At 36.4% G+C, this 18913-nt stretch overlaps 1 protein-coding gene across 1 annotated transcript in view; it reads right to left on the bottom strand.

The window, feature by feature from the left end:
- Positions 1 to 70: 70 nt before the first annotated feature.
- LOC142669792 (uncharacterized) overlaps positions 71 to 18913 on the bottom strand; it is a 29115-nt gene continuing 10272 nt past the window's right edge. Inside the window, exon 4 of the mRNA XM_075847108.1 lies at positions 71 to 2684. Within this exon, the coding sequence (XP_075703223.1) occupies positions 1969 to 2684 (716 nt within the window). The 3' untranslated portion in view covers positions 71 to 1968. The remainder of the gene's footprint in view (positions 2685 to 18913) is intronic.

The following is an 18913-nucleotide window of genomic DNA, read 5'->3' as shown; positions in this document are numbered from 1 at the left end:
TTCAAAGCACGTGATAAAGTGGCAGCAGGGTTTGAATCCATACTCCCAATAATTACAGTGAACAAGAATGTAGATTGAATAAATTATCTTTATTACAACGAACAACGTTATGTCATTACACTCGTGACACATCACAGGGATTGGTAGACCAGTTAGGGCCCACTACAATCATGGCTTTCCAAAATAGGTTAGCGTTAGACATGGTTCTAGCTGAGAAAGGAGGTGTATGCGCTATAGTAAAAGGAGTTTGCTGTACATACGTTCCCGATAACACCGGCCCTAACGGTAAAACTACTATAGCAATTTAAAAAAACAAAAAACAAACTGGAGAACTTGTCAGCTGAACTTAAGCAGAATTCTGGAATAAATAATCCTTAGGACCAGTATTTCAAATGGTTTTTCGACTGGAAGAGTGCCCTTGCACAAGTAGGGGTCATTATTTTAATAATAATCATTATTCTTTTGGTAATTGCATGTTGTGTGGTCCCTTGTGTAAGAAAACTTATCACAAAAACTGTTGACCAGGCGATTCCTGATGTTGCTTTAACCTGCCTAGAGGAAAAAGATCTCTACACCGACGCAGAATCCGCTAGTCCCCTTAAAACAGTTGTGTATTATCAGAACAATTAATCCAAAGGTAGGGAAAGTTAGGATCATTCAGGAACCAGGATTGTCCAGGTACAAAGGGGGGTTACTCATAACGAGTAGCTCATCTCAAACTGGTGAAGAAATCCAAAACCCCTACCCACCTGGTTCGAGTGATCAGTAGGTTGCTAGACTAACTAGGGGGCAGCAAGGGATAATAATAATAATAATAATTTTATGGGGGGACTGTGAAGGATCACCACTATGTATATTTGTGTATTTGCAAAAATCATTATTATCCTTACATAAAGCTTCTCAGTATATCATATTTTGCTATAATGCTATGTAGTATGACAAGATGGCACAAGATGGCGCCGGAGCATGAGACAACACCCTGGAATGTGAAAGAAGCAACATGTAGTATTAACCCACAAACTTACTGAACAAATAAGAAAAGGACATGTTTGAACAAGAACCAATTAGCACCTTGGAGGTGTCCCAAGATCATATACTGATAATTGACGCCATTTTTGCTATATACGTTTTTGCATTGTTTTAAATAAAGGGTTGTGCTCCTATCTCATCGAGAGAGGATATTCTACCTGAGCTCTGCTTCTGGTTTAATTCTTCCCGCGCTACTCGGTGAAAACCAGGCTGACTAACTGAGGATCTAAGACTTCACATTTCGATCTCACTCGTTCGAGCAGGGGTGCCCCCAGCTACCTCTGGTGGCTGAGAGCAGGGACATTTAACGGCTCTCTGATCTGTTTATTTATTCTGATGCAGCGCCGTGAAAAGGCGTATGCATCAGAAAAAAGCACATTAGTGGCCGCCGTGAAATGGCATATTGGTGGGGAATAACGGGTTAAAGAAGACACGTTCCTCCTAGATCCTCTATAAGGCTGGAATCATGCTGGCAGCTTTTTTTTTTTTTAGCCAAATCCAAGAGTGTATTAATAAGAAATGGGAAATACACATGAAGGACTTTTAGTCAAACTTCAATTCACAAATAACAGTTTTGTTTCAGAATTGTCTGCAGCTGTCCCATTTATTTGAATGGGGCTTTCAGAATCAACCACACTCAGATGTATGAAGCCGTTTTCAGTTTCAGAAATTTTTGCTACAAATCTGCAGGAACTGAATCTACCCTGAGGGTAAGAACACACAGTAAGGCATCCACAACCACCCACATAGGTGACGAATGGACACACGATTTAGCAGGTAAATACTGTGGATTCTCTGAGTTCCAAAATTTGATATCTTTGTAAAACATCTTCCACATATAAAACATCAAATTGGCTTCTCCACTGTGTGGTTTCTCTGATGTATAACAAGACGTGCTTTATCTTTAAAACATTTCCTACATTCTGAACATGAATATGGCTACGCTCCTGTGTGACTTCTCTCATGTCTAACAAGATGTGATGTTTGTGAAAAACATTTCCCACATTCTGAACATGAATACGGCTTCTCTCCTGTGTGACTTCTCTTATGTTTAACAAGAGTTGAATTATCTGTAAAACATTTCCCACATTCTGAACATAAATACGGCTTCACTCCTGTGTGGATTCTCACGTGTCTAGTAAGACTTGATTTATTTGTAAAACATTTCCCACATTCTGAACATAAATGTGGTTTCTCCCCTGTGTGGATTCTCTCATGGTAATCAAGTCTTGATTTAACTGTAAAACATTTCCCACATTCTGAACATGAATATGGTTTCTCCCCTGTGTGATTTCTCTCATGTACAGCAAGATGTGATTTGTTTGTAAAACATTTCCCACATTCTAAACATGAAAATGGCTTCTCTCCTGTGTGAATTTTCTCATGTTTAACAAGACTTGATTTAATTGTAAAACATTTCCCACATTCTGAACATGAATATGGCTTCTCTGATGTGTGAATTGTTCTGTTTGTAAAATGACCTGAGCATTTTGTGAACGGTTTACCACATTGAAACCTGTTACCCCCTTTCTGACCCGTACTTGTAACAATCTGTGATTGGTCAGGAGAAAGTCCTGAAGAGTGCTGGAAGATATCTTCATCTTTATAATTCATCAATAACGTGAAGTTTGCCTCAGAGTTCTCACTGGGATTGTCTGTTAGGATTAAAAATGTTTGTGTGATTTGGTTGCAAAACACAATTTAAAACAATCATATTAGACTGGAAACGCACATGCAGCATTTTGAGCCAAAGACGGAAGTGGATCAAGCAGGAGGGAGAAGTTTAAGAAATGCCTTTTGAATCCACTCATGGCTTCAGCTCAAAAACCTGCCTCAAAAACTATATGTGTTATTTCAGCATTACAACATTTTGTATAACACTTTAAAGGGAAAGTGTCATGAAATGTATTTATTTTTTATCCCATTGTTTTTAATATGATATTAACATAAATTTTATTTAATTGTATTCTCAAGTTTTACTTTTTTATGTGTTCTTGATTTTACTTCTCTATGGGGGCTGCCTTTTTTTTCATCTCAGTATGTGTCGATTAACGACACATACAGAGATGGAATACGACACATACAACCCCATAGAGAATGCGAACGGGAGCCGTTCCATTCTCTGAAGCGTACGCCGTCTGCGTGGGGACGACGCATGCGCCGCTCCCACATAGACCAAAACGAAGCTCGTTCGCAGAGCGAAATCCGGTGAAATTTTCACGTGGACCGGGACCGGAAGCTGCTGCCGACTTCATGTGGACCGGAAGCCGATGACTACTTCCGGCCGCAGCTTCAGGCCATATGTTCAAGGAAGCGAAGGCGCAAGGAATAGGAGCGGAGGTGGCGGCAGGAGAAGGTAATTTATGTTTGTGTATGTGATGTGTGTATTATGTTCGTGTATGTTCGGGTTATACTGTGTGCTGAGAACTGTATCTACTCCTCCTACACTGTGCAGTCGCTCAGAAAATGGCGGCACACAGTGTAGGAGGTTTGAAGATTCAAAACCCTCCTTCTCCTGGCACTAGCCAGAATAAGGGAAGGTGGATTGTGTGAGGACACTAGAGGGAGTGTGTCTACCCTAAATTTGCAGCATAAAGCAATGAGGTTGCTTTACCACATTGACCATACTGCAATTTTGGGAACTGTCCCATCTAGTGGCCAGCACTTGGAAATGTTATAAATTAGAATCTAATTTATAATATTTCCTGACTTGTGAAAAAATTTAAAAAATTACTAGCGACACATTCCCTTTAAATTCTATTGATGACAAAGTCCAGGATTCTGGTCTACACCCAATCATCCACTTTTATTAACCCTTTCAAGACCGAGCTCATTTTGACCTTCATGACCAGCCCCATTTTCTCAAATCTGACATGTGTCAATTTATGCTTTTGCCTATCCAAGCGATTCTGAGATTGTTTTCTCGTGACATATTGTACTTTATGTCAGTGGAAAAATTTGGTCAATAAATTCATTGCTTATTTGTGAAAAACACCAAAATGTAGAGAAAATTTGCAAAAATTATGATTTTTCTCATTTTAAATGTATCTGCTTGTAAAACAGATAGTAATACCACACAAAATAGTTACTATTTTACATATTCCATATGTCTACTTTATATTTGCATTGTTTTTTGAACGTTATTTTATTTTTCTAGGACGTTACAACCTTTAGAACTTTAGCAGCAATTTCTCACATTTTCAAGAAAATTTCAAAAGGCTATTTTTACAGGGACAAGTTCAGTTCTGAAGTGGCTTTGAGGGCCTTATGTACTAGATAGACCCCATAAATCACCACATATTAAAAACTGCACCCCTCAAAGTATTCAAAACAGCATTCAGAAAGTTTCTTAACCCTTTAGGCGCTTCACAGGAATTAAAGCAATGTAGAGGTGAAATTTACAAATTGTATTTTTTTTGCTAAAATTCATTTGTAATTGCTAAAATTCATTTGTAATACATTTTTTTCTGTAACACAGAAGGTTTTACCCGAGAAATGCAACTCAATATTTATTGCCCAGATTCTGCAGTTTTTATAAATATCCCACATGTGGCGCTAGTGTGATAATTGACTGAAACACCGGCCTCAGAAGCAAAGGAGCACCTAGTGGATTTTGGAGCCTCCTTTTTTTAGAATATATTTTAGGCACCATGTCAGGTTTGAAGAGGTCTTGTGGTGCCAGAACAGTGGAAATCCCCCAAAAGTGAGACGGTTTTGGAAACTACACACCTCAAGGAATTTATCTAGGGATATAGTTAGCATCTTGACCCCACAGGTCTTTTGCTATATTTATTGGAGTTTGTCTGTGAAAGTGAAAATCTAAATTTTTTCTGAAAAAGTATAAAAAAAAAATAATATTTGCAAGGAATAAAGATTAAAAAGCACCCCAAAACTTGTAAAGCTACTTCTCCCGATTACGCCAATACCCCATATGTGGTACTAAACTGCTGTTTGGACCCACGGCAGAGATCAGAAGGGAAGGAGCGCCATTTGGATTTTGAAGCGCAGATTTTGTAGGATTGTTTTTCAGTGCCATGTCGCATTTGCAACGCCCTGGAGGGAGCAAAACAGTGGAATCCCCCCAAAACTGACCCCATTTTGAAGACTACACCCCTCAAGGAATTGTTCTAGGGGTATAGTTAACATTTTGACCCCACAGTTTTTTTGCTGAATTTAGTGGAATTAGGCCGTGAAAATTAAAATCTACTTTTTTCTGAAAAAACATAGAAATGTTTAATTTTTACAATGAATAAAGTAGAAAAATCACCCCAAAATTTGTAAAGCATTTTGTCCTGATTACAGCAATATGCCATATGTGGTAATAAACTGCTGTTTGGACCCACGGCAGGACTCAGGAGGGAAGGAACAATATTTGGCTTTTGGAGCTCAAATTTAGCTGGAATGGTTTTCGGGTGTCATGTCGCATTTGCAAAGCCCCTGAGGTACCAAAACAGTGGAAACCTCCCAAAAGTCCCTTTAGGGGACTGGAACGAGCGATCATTAGGTTGCTGGTACAATACACTGCAATACTAATGTAATGCAGTATAATATCATTTTTACAGACTCCTGTAACAGCGTGATCGCTGTTCCTGTCTGTTAGTCCCGGGTGTCAGCTGTAATACACAGCGGACACCTGCAGAATATGGCGCGGGCGCAGTGCGTGAGCCCGCTCCATATATAACCCCTCGCAAAACGACAAGCTATTAAGTCGTGTTGCTCCAAGGCGTTAATGCGCAGCGGATGGTGCAAATTGAAAATTAAATTTTTCCACTGATATGCCATTTTAATGCACAATATGTTGTGCCCAGTTTGTGCCACTGAAGACAAAAACCTCGTACAATGTTGAGCGGGTTCTCCCGGATATAAAATATCATATATGTGGACGTAAGCTGGTGCTGGGGCTCAGAAGGGAGGGAGCGCCATTTGGCTTTTGGAGCGCAGATTTTGCTTGGTAACTGTTCTGTTTGGGGTTTTGCTGGTATTTCAGTTTATGATGTGGGGCTATATGTAAACTGGGCAGAGTACATCAGGGCATAATAAGAGGGTATAATAATGGGGTACATAAATAATAATTCGCGGATATGTGGCCTGTGTCACACTGATAAATGGCGCCTGATCCTATCCGCTTTTGGAACACTCTGCACATTTTGCATCGCCATATTCTGAGAGCCAGAACTTTTTTACTTTTTCTCCAACGGAGCTGCGTGAGGGCTTATTTGTTGCTGGACAATCTGTACTTTTCATTAGTACCATTTTAGGGTACATGTGATTTTTTTTTAGCACTTTTTATTAGATTTTTTTGGAAGCAAAGTGACAAAGAAACATAAATTCTGACAATGTTTTTTGTATTTTTTTTTACAGTGTTCACCGTGCGGTATAAATCACATTCTACTTTATTCTGCAGGTCGGTACGATTACGGCGATACCATATGTATATAGTTTTTTTATGTTTTGTGACATTTGCGCAATAAAATCACTTTTCGATAAAATTATTCATTTTTTGTGTTTACAAAGAACCTCATGTTCATGTTTCTAAATTATGCCTAGCGGCTCAGATCAACGTATATATTGTGAATTGTGCGGTCCATGTCTATTCTCTCACCATACTGATATTCTGAGAGCCATAATTTCTTATTTTTCCGTCAAAAAAGCTATATAAGGGCTTGTTTTTTGCGGGACGGGTTGTAGTTTTTATTGGTACTATTTTTGGGTACATGCGACTTTTTGATCAATTTTTATTCTATATTTTGGGAGGGTTAATGACCAAAAAATAGTGATTCTGACATTGTTTTTTAATAATTTTTTTTGCGGTGTTTACCGTGCGGGAAAAATAATATTATAGTTTTATAGTTTGGGTCGTTATGAACGCGGTGATACCAAATATGTGTACTTTTTTTTAACATTTTCATTTTTTTCCTATAATAAAAGACTTATTATAGGAAAAAAAGCATTTTAGTTTTTGTAACTTTTAGAACTTATTTTTACACTTTTATAAAACTTTTTTTATTACTTTATTTTTTACTTTTTACTTGTTTTACTTGAAGACTGGCAGCACTGATCGCTGCTATAATACATTACACTACTTAGGTAGTGTAACGTATTATAAACTGTCAGTGTGACGCTGAGGGTCACACTGACAGGAAGCTTATGAGAACCAGCATCCCGCTGATTCTCATAGGCTGCTGTGCATGGCAGACCCGGGAACTGTTATATGGCCCCCGGTTCTGCCTTATAACCGACTGCAGCACTTGCAATCGGTCCCCGGGAAAGTTTGTTGTAGCAACAAACTTTCCAGTTTGTCATAGCAACAAACTTTCCAGTTCGTTGCTACAACACACTTTCCCTGCAATCACATGACCGGGACCTGAACTAATCAGGTCCCGATCATGTCTCTGGGACCAGAGGCAGGTGATAACAGCGCGATCCGGGTGTCAGCGCTACTCTGAGACACCCGGATCGCGCTTTTAACACCCACCGTGAATTCACGTCGGCACGGCACAGAGCCCAGCAAGTGCCGACGTGAATATACAGTCGGGAAGCGGTTAAATAAAGCTTAGCTTGATCATTTTTTTTTAAAAGCAGAACCTTGTCTGGCAATGAAGTCCGCCCTCTGACAGCACATTTGGCCCTTTAACCCCTTAGTGACAACCAATACACCTTTTAGTGACTTTTAGTGACAACCAATACACCTTTTAGCCTAAAGTAGTGTCAAATGATTTTATTTAAGCTCCATTCTCTTAGCTACCGAAGGTAGTTGAGGGCTCAGAGCAACAACCAGAGACCATAATAATACAGTCCTACAATTAATTGTCCAGAAGACTAATCCTTATGCTAGACAATTTGTTCTGCAAAAGCCTGCTTCTATTTACTTAAGAATGTGGAATTGCACAAGTGTCCTTGAAATTGAATTTTTTTTTAGGAATTACTCTCAAAATGTGTTTGGTTAAATAAAAAACATCTGTCCGATCCTGCTGTCCACGCTATCTCTGTTTTTGTAGCAGTGACATCCACAAACCGATATGAAGCCCTAATGCGGTTCATGCATTTTACCGATAATTCTCAAGTCCCCCGAAGACCCAGGCTATGATCGGCTTAATAAATGAACACCAAATTCTTCCCCCTGGCTGCCCAGAAACTATTGGAACATAATGGTGTGGAACATAATGGAAAAATTCCTGCACAAAAGGTACCACGTCTATACAGACAACTTTTATACAAGCGTTGCTCTTTAAACATCCCTCCATACTGCAAATACATGGGCCTGCGGGACAGTATGGAAAAAAAAGAGTGGGATTCCCGCTAGGGATGTCACGATACCAGAATTTGGACTTCGATACCGATACTTCGTGTAGTATTGTGATACTCAATACCAAAACGATACTTTTGCCAACAATAATAATAATAAAAAAAGTTTTCTGATGTGAGGCGGGTGGTGTGATGATTTTTGAACCTCCACGTGCTTCACATTAATAGTAATTAACCTCATCATGTTCCTCAGTCATAATGGACAACATTGGGTTAATGTGTGAGGTACATGATGGGGTTAATTACTATTAATGTGAGGCACATGGAGGTACAAAATGCATAATACCTCGTGCCTCACATTAATAAGTTAAAGAAAGCAGTTTTTTAATTTTATAACAGCGTAAACATGAATGACGCTATAAATCTGTTATTACGGTTGCGACGATACCGAATATGTGTATATTTTATGTATTGAGACTTATTTGAATTTTTATTGTAATATGTGTGTGTGTTTTTTTTTTTATTTAACATTACTTTATTTTATTTTTTTACTTTTTCATTTTTAAACTTTAATGTACCGGCAGACATCTATATGCCTGTACATTAGCCTGTGTACGGATAGTACACAGGCAGTTGTTAGGACATACCTAAGTATGCCCTAACAGGAAATATGGTCAGACAGCCCTGGGGTCCTTCAAAAATTTTGTGTTCAGCCTGCTCACTACACCCCTAGATGAATACCTTAAGGGGTGTAGTTCTAAAAAAGTAGTAATTTCTTGGTAGTTTCTATCTTCTGGCAGCATAATGCCTCTACAAACATGGGATGGGGCCTGGAATCCATTCAATTGTGTATGAAAAACAAAAGGGTGCTCCCTACATTTTAGGCCCAGTCGTGTGTCCAGCAAGCAGATTGAAGCCACAAAGGGGATATTTTTGAACACAAGAGAACAGGGTGATAGATTTTGGGGTGTGTTTCTTCATTCTCATGATCGCTTTACAAATAAATCTGTCTTTAAAATAACACATTTGTGGAAAAAGTATTTTTTTTTTTTACCTGCTGTGCATGAATTCTTACGAAAAAACTCTGGGGTCAAAATACTTACAACGCACCTTAACAAATACATTAAGCAGTGTCGTTTTAAAAATGGGGTCATATATGGGGATTTCCATCATTCTGACAATGAGGTCTGCCATCTTTGTGCTCTGTGGCAGAGCTTGAATAGTAGCCGGTAAAAAAACACATCATACTGCAATACATAATTATTACAGTATATTCTGTAAGCGATCCAACAATCAGCAAATCCCCTAGGGCAGAGGTCCCAAACATGCGGCCCACAGGCCTCATGCAGTCCCTGAGGCTGTCATCTGCAGCCCGCTGACAGCGGGAGAGCAAAGAGAAGTTCGAAGGAGAACCGCATACACCACCCTGTTGAAAGTTCCACCCCCCTGTAGGTAGCACCCCACACAGTCCCCTGTAGATAGTGCCACCCCACACATCCCACCCTGTCAACAGCGCTACACCCCCTCTATAGATAGCTCCATTGGGAGTCCCTCTAGGAGTGAAACCCCCAGCCAGAGTGTTGCCGACGCTCTGGCCGGGGATTCCACGTATAGATGTGGCCCCTGACGTAACTGTCCATATATGAACGCTCTGACCGGGTACTCCGCTAAAATACGTGGCCCCTGACGTAACTGTCCATATATAGACGGGGAGGTCAGCTCCTCCTGGACCGGAATCCCCGAACAGAGCGTTGCCGACGCTCTGGCCAGCAAATCCACTGATAGACCGTTACGTCTGGTGACGTCTATATATGGACAGAGACGTCAGGGGCTCTTCCAGGAAAGTAATCCCCTGCCAGAGTGTCGGTTACACTCTGGCTGGGGATTCCATGCCTAGAGGGGGCCCCAATGGAGCTATCTATAGGGGTGGTGGCACTATCTATAGAGGACACTGGCATTATCTAGGGGGGGGGGTGTGTGGCACTATCTATAGAGGGCAATGTGGCATTATCTACAGGGAAGGGGTGTGACAGTATCTACAGAGGGCACTGTGGCATTATCCAGAGGGCATGGCACTATATACAGAGGGCAATGTGGCATTATCTATAGGGAAGGGGTGTGACAATATCTACAGAGGGCACTGTGGCATTATCTACAGATGGCACTGTGGCATTATCTACAGAGGGTCCTGTGGCATTATCCACAGAGGGTCCTGTGGCATTATCTACAGAGGGCCCTGTGGCATTATCTACAGAGGGCCCTGTGGCATTATCTACAGAGGGTCTTGTGGCATTATCTAAGGGGCGTGGCAGTATCTACAGAGGGCACTGTGGCATTATCTATAGAGAAGGGGTGTGGCAGTATCTACAGAGGGCCCTGTGGCAGTATCTACAGATAGCCCTGTGGTAGTATCTACACAGGGCCCCGTGGCAGTATCTACACAGGGCCCCGGGACAGTATCTACACAGGGCCCCGGGACGGTATCTACACAGGGCCCCGTGGCAGCATCTACACAGGGCCCCATGGCAGCATCTACACAGGGCCCAGTGGCAGTATCTACAGATGGCACTGTGGAACTATCCAAATAGGGGCTGCCCAATCTAGACATTCTTATGTCTGCCAAACGCTGCCAATTTAGCGACACTTCCGAGTGGAAAACTGGATTGTTAAAATAAGCACGTGGAGTAAATTCACTAATTTCTGGTAAGTTTAAACCTTGCGGTATTATTATAGAAATATAGTAATGTTATAGTAATGTAGTATTATAGTATTGTTATAGTCATGTAGTATTATTATAGTAATGTAGTATTATAGTAATGTAGTATTGTTATAGTAATGTGTTCTTAAAGTAATGTAGTATTATAGTAATGTAGTATTGTTATAGTAATGTAGTATTAGGGTATGTTCACACAATTAACAAAATAAGGCTGAAAATACGTAGCTGTTTTCAACGGAAAACAGCTCCTGATTTTCACCCGTTTTTTAATCAAAGCTAGCCCTATAAGCAGCACAAGGCCCTAAAGTGTCCTCATCTCCGCTACATCTACGTGGACCACCTGTGAGGTCTAGCACATGATGATCGGGGAATTTTTTTGTGAGAAACTACTGGACCTAAAAAATTTGTCTGAGCCGTCATTTTGCATCATTACATTCTGAGAGTCATAACGTGTTATTTTTCCACTGACGGAGCTGTGTGAGGGCTTGGTTCTTGTGGAACGAGCTGTAATTTGTATTGATTTCATTTTGGGGTATATGCGATTTTGTTTTTATAACTATTTATTCCATTTTTTGGGAGACGAGGAAACCAAAAAACCACTTTTAGCAAGGTTTTGTTTTTTCTTTTTTACAGTGTTCACCATGCAGTATAAACAACAAGTTAACTTCATTCTACAGGTCGATACGATTACAGCGATACCAAATTTGTATCGTTTATTCTACTTTCCCACACTAAAAATACTCTTTTATAAAAGAAAATCATGTTTTAGTGTCGCCATTTTCTGACAGCCATAACTTTTTTATTTTTCAGTTGAGATCGTTGCGGGAGGGCTTGTTTTTTGCAGGACGAACTGTAGTTTTTGTGATTACCATTTTGGGGCATTTGCGAATTTTTGACCACTTTATTCAATTTTTTCTGAGACAAGGTGACCAAAAAAAAGAAATTCTGTCATTGTTTTTTATAGAATTTTTTTACGGTGTTCACTGTGCGGTAAAAATAATGTGATATTTTTATAGTTCAGGCCGTTCCGAACAAGGCAAAACCTATTATGTATATATATGTGTATATATATATATATATATATATATATATATATATATATATATATTTTTTTTTTTTTTTTTTTTTCTAATTATAAAGGACTTGATCAGGGAAACTGATTATTGGTTTTATTACTTAAAACTTAAATTTATTTATTTTTCTTGAACATTTCTTTTTTAACTTACTAGGGGAGTTGTAGATTTGATCTTCTGATACCCGGTACGGACACACTGCACTATGTACACTACACTACACTATGTTCAAAAGTTTAGGGTCACTTAGAAATTTCCTTATTTTTGCAAGAAAAGCACAGTTTTTTTCAATGAAGATAACATTAAATTAATCAGAAATACACTCTATACATTGTTAATGTGCTAAATGACTATTCTAGCTGCAAACGTCTGGTTTTTAATGCATTATCTACATTGGCGTATAGAGGTCCATTTCCAGCAACCATCATTCCAGTGTTCTAATGCTACATTGTGTTTGCTAACTGTGTTAGGAGGCTAATGGATGATTAGAAAACACTTGAAAACCCTTGTGCAATTATGTTAGTACCGCTGTAAAGTTTTGCTGTTTAGAGGAGCTATAAAACTGACCTTCCTTTGAGCTAGTTGAGAATCTGGAGCATTACATTTGTGGGTTCGATTAAACTCTCAAAACGGCTAGAAAAAGAGAGCTTTCATGTGAAACTCGACAGTCTATTCTTGTTCTTAGAAATGAAGGCTATTCCATGCGAGAAATTGCCAAGAAACTGAAGATTTCCTACAACGGTGTGTACTACTCCCTTCAGAGGACAGCACAAACAGGCTCTAACCAGAGTAGAAAGAGAAGTGGGAGGCCCCGCTGCACAACTGAGCAACAAGACAAGTACATTAGAGTCTCTAGTTTGAGAACTCGACGCCTCACAGGTCCTCAACTGGCAGCTTCATTAAATAGTACCCGCAAAACGCCAGTGTCAACGTCTACAGTGAAGAGGCGACTCCGGGATGCTGGCCTTCAGGGCAGAGTGGCAAAGAAAAAGCCATATCTGAGACTGGCTAATAAAAGGAAAAGATTAATATGGGCAAAAGCAAACAGACATTGGACAGAGGAAGATTGGAAAAAAGTGTTATGGACAGATGAATCGAAGTTTCAGGTGTTTGGATCACACAGAAGAACATTTGTGAGATGCAGAACAACTGAAAAGATGCTAGAAGAGTGCCTGACGCCATCTGTCAAGCATGGTGGAGGTAATGTGATGGTCTGGGGTTGCTTTGGTGCTGGTAAAGTGGGAGATTTGTACAAGGTAAAAGGGATTTTGAATAAGGAAGGCTATCACTCCATTTTGCATCGCCATGCCATACCCTGTGGACAGCGCTTGATTGGAGCCAATTACAACAGGACAATGACCCAAAATACACCTCCAAATTATGCAAGAACTATTTAGGGAAGAAGCAGGCAGCTGGTATTCTATCTGTAATGGAGTGGCCAGCGCAGTCACCAGATCTCAACCCCATAGAGCTGTTGTGGGAGCAGCTTGACCGTATGGCAAGAAGTGCCCATCAAGCCAATCCAACTTGTGGGAGGGGCTTCTGGAAGCATGGGGTGAAATTTCTCCCGATTACCTCAGCAAATTAACAGCTAGAATGCCAAAGGTCTGCAATGCTGGAATTGCTGCAAATGGAGCATTCTTTGACGAAAGCAAAGTTTGAAGGAGAAAATTATTATTTGAAATAAAAATCATTATTTCTAACCTTGTCAATGTCTTGACTATATTTTCTAGCCATTTTGCAACTCATTTCATAAATATAAGTGTGAGTTTCCATGGAAAACACAAAATTGTCTGGGTGACCACAAACTTTAGAACGGTAGTGTATGTATGTACTTATGTAGTGAAGTGTATTGTAACTGTCATTTTTCATTTGACAGTTAAGTCTATTCGGTCCTGCGACTGCCGCCGTTGCAGCGGGATGTCACCTGTACATTACAACTGACACCCGCTGAAGATAAAATGAGCACAGCCCCTGTGCCTGCTTTATCTTCATGATGGGTTTGGTACGTCGGATTGCGGGAAGCTGCTTCTTATGCCGACGTACCAGACCCGTCAATTTGCGGGAATGGGTCAATGTAATGTAGTATTGTTAATGTAATATAGTATTATTATAGTAATGTAATATTCTTAATGTAATGTATTATAATAATGTAGTATTATTATAGTAATGTGGTATTTTAGCAATGAAGTATTATAGTAATGTAGTATTGTTATAGTATTATGGCAATGTAGAGATATTATAGTTATAGTAATGTAGTATTATAGTAATGTAGTATTATTGTTCTAGTAATGTAGTATTATAGTTATAGTAATGTAGTATTATAGTTATAGTAATGTAGTATTATAGTAATGTAGTATTATTGTTCTAGTAATGTAGTATTATTGTTCTAGTAATGTAGTATTATAGTTATAGTAATGTAGTATTATAGTTATAGTAATGTAGTATTATAGTTATAGTAATGTAGTATTATTGTTCTAGTAATGTAGTATTATAGTTATAGTAATGTAGTATTATTGTTCTAATGTAGTATTATTGTTCTAGTAATGTAGTATTATAGTTATAGTAATGTAGTATTATAGTTATAGTAATGTAGTATTATAGTTATAGTAATGTAGTATTATAGTTATAGTAATGTAGTATTATAGTAATGTAGTATTATAGTTATAGTAATGTAGTATTATAGTTATAGTAATGTAGTATTATTGTTCTAGTAATGTAGTATTATAGTTATAGTAATGTAGTATTATAATAATGTAGTATTATTATAGTAATGTGGTATTTTAGCAATGAAGTATTATAGTAATGTAGTATTGTTATAGTATTATGGCAATGTAGAGATATTATAGTTATAGTAATGTAGTATTATAGTAATGTAGTATTATTGTTCTAGTAATGTAGTATTATAGTTATAGTAATGTAGTATTATAGTTATAGTAATGTAGTATTATAGTTATAGTAATGTAGTATTATAGTTATAGTAATGTAGTATTATAGTTATAGTAATGTAGTATTATAGTTATAGTAATGTAGTATTATTGTTCTAGTAATGTAGTATTATAGTAATGTAGTATTATAGTTATAGTAATGTAGTATTATAGTTATAGTAATGTAGTATTATTGTTCTAGTAATGTAGTACTATAGTTATAGTAATGTAGTATTATTATAGTAATGTAGTATTATTGTTCTAGTAATGTAGTATTATAGTTATAGTAATGTAGTATTATAGTTATAGTAATGTAGTAGTATTATAGTAATGTAGTATTATTATTATAGTAATGTAGTATTATTATTATAGTAATGTAGTATTATTATAGTAATGTAGTATTATTGTTATAGTAATGTAGTATTATTATTATAGTAATGTAGTATTATTATTATAGTAATGTAGTATTATTATAGTAATGTAGTATTATAGTTATAGTAATGTAGTATTATAGTTATAGTAATGTAGTATTATAGTAATGTAGTAGTAGTATTAATATTATAGTAATGTAGTATTATTGTTATAGTAATGTAGTATTATTGTTATAGTAATGTAGTATTATTATAGTAATGTAGTATTATTATTATAGTAATGTAGTATTATTGTTATAGTAATGTAGTATTATTATAGTAATGTAGTATTATTATTATAGTAATGTAGTATTATTATTATAGTAATGTAGTATTATAGTTATAGTAATGTAGTATTATTGTTCTAGTAATGTAGTATTATAGTTATAGTAATGTAGTATTATAGTTATAGTAATGTAGTATTATAATAATGTAGTATTATTATAGTAATGTGGTATTTTAGCAATGAAGTATTATAGTAATGTAGTATTGTTATAGTATTATGGCAATGTAGAGATATTATAGTTATAGTAATGTAGTATTATAGTAATGTAGTATTATTGTTCTAGTAATGTAGTATTATAGTTATAGTAATGTAGTATTATAGTTATAGTAATGTAGTATTATAGTAATGTAGTATTATTATTATAGTAATGTAGTATTATTATTATAGTAATGTAGTATTATAGTTATAGTAATGTAGTATTATAGTTATAGTAATGTAGTGTTATAGTAATGTAGTGTTATAGTAATGTAGTGTTATAGTAATGTAGTATTATAGTAATGTAGTATTATAGTAATGTAGTATTATTGTTCTAGTAATGTAGTATTATAGTTATAGTAATGTAGTATTATAGTTATAGTAATGTAGTATTATTGTTCTAGTAATGTAGTATTATTGTTCTAGTAATGAAGTATTATAGTTATAGTAATGTAGTATTATAGTTATAGTAATGTAGTATTATAGTTATAGTAATGTAGTATTATAGTTATAGTAATGTAGTATTATAGTTATAGTAATGTAGTATTATAGTAATGTAGTATTATAGTTATAGTAATGTAGTATTATAGTTATAGTAATGTAGTATTATAGTAATGTAGTATTATAGTTATAGTAATGTAGTATTATAGTTATAGTAATGTAGTATTATTGTTCTAGTAATGTAGTATTATTGTTCTAGTAATGTAGTATTATTGATCTAGTAATGTAGTATTATAGTTATAGTAATGTAGTATTATAGTTATAGTAATGTAGTATTATAGTTATAGTAATGTAGTATTATTGTTCTAGTAATGTAGTATTATAGTAATGTAGTATTATAGTTATAGTAATGTAGTATTATAGTAATGTAGTATTATAGTTATAGTAATGTAGTATTATAGTTATAGTAATGTAGTATTATAGTTATAGTAATGTAGTATTATAGTTATAGTAATGTAGTATTATAGTTATGGTAATGTAGTATTATAGTAATGTAGTATTATAGTTATAGTAATGTAGTATTATTGTTCTAGTAATGTAGTATTATAGTTATAGTAATGTAGTATTATAGTTATAGTAATGTAGTATTATAGTTATAGTAATGTAGTATTATTGTTATAGTAATGTAGTATTATTATAGTAATGTAGTATTATTGTTCTAGTAATGTAGTATTATAGTTATAGTAATGTAGTATTATAGTAATGTAGTATTATAGTTATAGTAATGTAGTATTATTGTTCTAGTAATGTAGTATTATAGTTATAGTAATGTAGTATTATTGTTATAGTAATGTAGTATTATTATAGTAATGTAGTATTATTGTTCTAGTAATGTAGTATTATAGTTATAGTAATGTAGTATTATAGTAATGTAGTATTATAGTTATAGTAATGTAGTATTATTGTTCTAGTAATGTAGTATTATAGTTATAGTAATGTAGTATTATTGTTATAGTAATGTAGTATTATTATAGTAATGTAGTATTATTGTTATAGTAATGTAGTATTAGGGCATGACCACACATGGCGGAATTCCTCCGCAACTGTCCGCATCAATGCCGCACCTAATCCGGGTTGCGGATTACGGCTGCGGATCTGCACAAAATGTGCAGAAAATTGATGCGGACTAGCTGCTGCGGACTGCGGGAAAAGTGCTTCCCTTCTCCCTATCAGTGCAGGATAGAGAGAAGGGACAGCACTTTCCCTAGTGAAAGTTAAAAAAAATTCATACTTACCGCCCGTTGTCTTGATGACGCGTCCCTCCTTCGGCATCCAGCCCGACCTCCCTGGATGACGCGCCAGTCCATGTGACCGCTGCAGCCTGTGCTTGGCCTGTGATTGGCTGCAGCCGTCACTTACACTGAAACGTCATCCTGGGAGGCCGGACTGGAGACAGAAACAGGGAGTTCTCGGTAAGTACGAACTTCATTTTTTTTTACAGATACATGTATATTGGGATCGGTAGTCACTGTCCCGGGTGCAGAAACAGTTACTGCCGATCGCTTAACTCTTTCAGCACCCTGGACAGTGACTATTTACTGACGTCTCCTAGCAACGCTCCCGTCATTACGGGAGCCCCATTGACTTCCTCAGTCTGGCTGTAGACCTAGAAATACATAGGTCCAGCCAGAATGAAGAAATGTCAAGTTAAAAAAGCAAGACGTATCCGCAGCACACATGACATGTGCATGACAGCTGCGGACTTCATTGCGGAACTTTGAATCTCCATTGAAGTCAATGGAGAAATTCCGCCATGAGTCCGCCACTGCTCCGCAACAGACAGAGCATGCTGCGGACACCAAATTCCGCTCCGCAGCCTATGCTCCGCAGCGGAATTGTACGCATCGTGTAAACGAACACTGCTAAATTAAAGTGAAAGTCAATGGAGAAACGGCTCCGCTGCGGATTAACGCTGCGGAGTGTCCGCAGCGGAATTTAAGTGAAATTCCGCCATGTGTGAACGTGCCCTTATAGTTATAGTAATGTAGTATTATAGTAATGTAGTAGTAGTATTAATATTATAGTAATGTAGTATTATTGTTATAGTAATGTAGTATTATTGTTATAGTAATGTAGTATTATTATAGTAATGTAGTATTATTATTATAGTAATGTAGTATTATAGTTATAGTAATGTAGTATTATTATTATAGTAATGTAGTATTATTGTTATAGTAATGTAGTATTATTGTTATAGTAATGTAGTATTATAGTTATAGTAATGTAGTATTATTATAGTAATGTAGTATTATTATTATAGTAATGTAGTATTATTATTATAGTAATGTAGTATTATAGTTATAGTAATGTAGTATTATTGTTCTAGTAATGTAGTATTATAGTTATAGTAATGTAGTATTATAGTTATAGTAATGTAGTATTATAATAATGTAGTATTATTATAGTAATGTGGTATTTTAGCAATGAAGTATTATAGTAATGTAGTATTGTTATAGTATTATGGCAATGTAGAGATATTATAGTTATAGTAATGTAGTATTATAGTAATGTAGTATTATTGTTCTAGTAAT

This window comes from Rhinoderma darwinii, chromosome 1, assembly GCF_050947455.1.
Source record: "Rhinoderma darwinii isolate aRhiDar2 chromosome 1, aRhiDar2.hap1, whole genome shotgun sequence".
NCBI classification, from domain to species: Eukaryota; Metazoa; Chordata; class Amphibia; order Anura; family Rhinodermatidae; genus Rhinoderma; species Rhinoderma darwinii.
The sequence above is the reverse complement of the archived record's forward strand: the minus strand, read 5'-3'. Positions and strand labels throughout refer to the sequence as shown.